Raw genomic sequence first — 3,755 nt, 5'->3', positions numbered from 1 at the left:
TTCCATCCCCATCGCTATCGCATCGCTACCTCGCCATCACTCGCTGAGTCATACGGCCGCGTCCGTGCGCTAGTATTCGTCTAATCGTGATTTCAGCGCTTTTTGAACGTGGCTTCTTCGGTTCAGTGAAAGTGATGTGTTGATATGTGAGACAATGCCCGGGAAAAGCAAGTTTCAGACTACGTGGCTCCACCATGACGACTACAAGCAGTGGATTGCACCGGACACAACAAGTCCGCATCGGGCTAAGTGCAAGCTTTGCTGCGAAACCTTTGATGTGACTGCCATGGGTGAATCGGCTTTGAAAAGCCACATGAAAAGTGCCAAGCATATTGCTGCAGTGAATATAACGCAAGGTCGCGTGTTGGACAGCCATCTCACTGCTGTCGCGAGAGAGACAGGGCAGTCCGCTACCACGGCTCCGTTGCCGTCACCAAGCCTAAACGACGCTTGCAAAACGCACGAGCTTGTTACTGACGCTGAAATTATTTGCACTCTGAAAGTCGTCACATCCCACATGTCGTACCGGATGTCATCGCAAGCAGGGGAGTTATTTCAGCGCATGTTCCCGGACAGTGAAGTGGCAAAGGCATTTTCGTGTGGTGAAAAGAAATGCGCCTATGTGACATGTCATGGTCTGAGGCCTTTCTTTCTCTCAGCTTTGCAGCGAGAGATAGAACAGTGTGAAGTTTTTGTGGTACTTTTCGATGAGTCGGCAAATGACTGTCTCCAAAGCAAGCAAATGGATGTGCACGCGAGGTGTTGGGACTCCGCTCAGAAAGTGACGACGAGGTATTATACCTCTGTTTTTCTGGGGCATTCTACAGCTGATGACATCCAGGAGAAGTTGCTGAGTGCCCTTGAGCCATTGCCCCTTGCAAAAGTTCTTCAGATATCTATGGATGGTCCAAATGTTAATCTGAAGTTCTTTAGGCACATCCAAGTGCACTTGCAACAAAATTACCAGGTTCAATGTGTGGACTTAGGCACTTGCGGGCTTCACACAGTGCACAACGCTTACAGGGCAGGAGTTTCAGCAACTAAATGGGGACTTGATTGCCTGTTGTCTAGTCTGAATGCACTTTTTGAAGATGCCCCAGCACGGAGAGAGGACTTTTCTGCAGTCACCGGCCAGCACACTTTTCCTCTCAAGTTTGTCGCCCACCGGTGGTAAGAGAATGTCCCTGTAATTGAGCGAGCGTTGTTGGTGTGGTCTGACATCAACAAGTACATTGAGGCTGCTAGAAAAAAAGCTGTCAACCTGCCTAAATGTGCCTCGTTTAACAACTTGTTGGAGTTCAGCTGTGATGCTTTGCTCCCAGCAAAGTTGAATTTTGCATTGTGTGTGGCAAATGCACTGAAGCCTTTTTTGGTAGAGTACCAGACAGACAAAGCAATGGCCTTTTTCCTCGCAAGGGATTTAGAGACTGTTCTAAGGAAGCTGTTCACAAAGTTTCTGAAATGTTCAGTCCTGTCTGCCAAAGGAATCGTGGGCCTGCTGAAGGTCGACCTTGAGAATGCTGAGAACCATATTCCACTAGAAAAGGTGGATATAGGCTACAAGGCAGAGCAAATCATCAAGAATTCTCATGCAAGCGCAAAGGATGTGTTTCAGTTCCGGATGGAATGTAAACAGTTCTTGATCTATGCCACAAAGAAGGTTCTAGAGAGAAGCCCCCTGAAGTTTGCATTTGTTAGGGGCCTTTCTTCACTGGACCCAAGACAGATGTGTACAAAGCCAGACGAATGCCTTCCTCTTTTCAGAAAAGTGTTGGATACCCTCATCACTGTGGGTAGAATGGCTGACCACGTTCGAGACACAGTGTTGGCTGAGTACACGGAGCTCCTGCATGAGCAAAAACATAAACTTAGACAATTTGACAAGGGCACTGATAGGCTGGATGAATTCTATGCTGACCTCTTGAAGTTCAATTCAACCTACTCGGAGTTGTGGAGCATTGTGAAACTTCTGCTTGTCCTCAGTCACGGCCAAGCAACAGTTGAACGTGGATTCAGTGTGAACCGGCAGGTGTGCGTAGAGAACTTGAAGGAGCTTTCATACGTGTCGCAACGGGTTGTGTGTGATGCGGTTGAGAAGGCAGGTGGTGTCCTACAAATTCCAATCACTAAGGAACTGAGGATTGCTGTGTCGGCAGCTAGGCAGAGGTACGGAGCATACCTGGAAGCCCAGAAAAAGCAGGACCTTGATGCTTCAAAGCAGAGGAAAAAGCACTGCATAGAGGAAGAGCTTGACGCAATGAAAAGAAAGAAACAAAAGCTGGAAGCCACAATTGATGACCTCGTGGCTTCTGCAGATGCCTATGCGGAAAAAGCAGAGGCAGAAAATGATGTGACACACATTGTCAAGTCAAATAGCCTCAGGAAGACGGCAAAGGACAAGACAGCTGAGCTTCACTCGATCAAGGTCCAAATTCAGCAAAAGCGACTGGAGCTCCCCTGAAGAGGGTGGCTAGGAGGAGCTGCTTAATTTTTTTTTGCTTTGTGCAGTTAATGCTATTTGGGGCAATAGAACAATTTTCTATTGTGTGTGACATGAACAAATCTGCATTGTGATATATGATAAACCTATTCTTATTTTTTCTGTTCAGTGCAAGCAAATTTGCATTGTGAGATTTTTTTCTTTGTGCAATAAATATGTCGGGCCTTTTGAAAGCCTTGTCTGCAGATCTTTGATGTAAAAAAATCAAAATAACCTCGCGCAGAGGGCCTTGAAAAATCCTCCCACAGGGGCTTGAAAGTCCTTGAAAACCCTTGAATTTTTCTCTTCGAAACCTGTACGAACCCTGGATTGGCTTATAGGTTTATAGATGACGCAGCTACACTCTCACACCTACTGACAGTGCTACTTGGGAATGCCACATCAAAGGGAACATTAAGGCGTCTCTCGCAGCAGAGCGCACATGCAGCAAGCTACTCTGTGAAGCACAGCTCAATGGGTAGGCCACGCATCACACATAAAACAGCAACTGTATGTCACAGCTTTGCTTGTTAATCATCTGTACAGACTGTGTAGGTGAATTTTTTTGCCAATGCACTTAGTGAGAGATGTTGCTGTGCTTTGTTTGTGTGGGTGCTGCTACAATTGCTGAAGTTGTTAATGTGAATGTACTGAGTGATAGGAGTATGCATATGACTGAAGTTGTGTTTTTATGGTTCGCATAATGCCACCTTTTTAAGGCTAGGACGCAGGCTCCTGCTTGTGATTCTTGCTTTTGATGTTTTGTACTTGCATATCTTTGTGGTGTAAACAAATAAACATTGTTGCAAGTCAAGCACTTGTCGTGTCCTTCTTTCAGGCCTGTGGGCAGCAGAAATGCCACAAGGTGTAATATGCGCAGAATGTAGCTCACTCATTTCAAGCACGAAGAACTACACTGAACTTTTTCATGTTTCGACACTTTTTGCACCTCAAAGGTTGCTGCTATGCTTAAAAAGAGAGAAAGAGGAAGTAAATATATTGGGATGCAAAAGCGACATAGCACAGGAGCATAGTTCAGCACATCTGCCCAGGAGGGACCTAATGGATTTACGGTACAATACAGACGCCTAAAGAGACACTAAAGTGCAAAAGCAAGTTGGCCAGCATCAGTAATTACAGTGTTGTGAATACAAATAATATGCCACTTGCAGCAGCAGTACTTTATTAGTGCATGAAAATTCCCAAAGTGGCGTGAAAACAGGCACGGCTGCCCCATATATTGTTCTGCACGACAACTTGTGACATTACTAATTGC

The 3,755-nt window shown here is 45.8% G+C and overlaps 1 protein-coding gene across 1 annotated transcript; it reads left to right on the top strand.

Annotated features, from left to right (window-relative positions):
- The first annotated feature begins 794 nt into the window (after positions 1 to 794).
- Positions 795 to 2,673, top strand: LOC144138650 (uncharacterized). Its single transcript, XM_077671043.1, has one exon. It carries the CDS (start codon positions 1,397 to 1,399, stop codon positions 2,459 to 2,461), a length of 1,065 nt encoding a protein of 354 aa, XP_077527169.1. The 5' UTR covers positions 795 to 1,396; the 3' UTR covers positions 2,462 to 2,673.
- Positions 2,674 to 3,755: the final 1,082 nt, after the last annotated feature.

The sequence above is a fragment of the Haemaphysalis longicornis genome, unplaced genomic scaffold, assembly GCF_048455015.1.
Source record: "Haemaphysalis longicornis isolate Haplotype H1 unplaced genomic scaffold, Haemaphysalis longicornis Haplotype H1 scaffold_5, whole genome shotgun sequence".
In the NCBI taxonomy this organism is placed as follows: domain Eukaryota; kingdom Metazoa; phylum Arthropoda; class Arachnida; order Ixodida; family Ixodidae; genus Haemaphysalis; species Haemaphysalis longicornis.
This window is presented reverse-complemented; position numbering and strand designations above follow the sequence as displayed.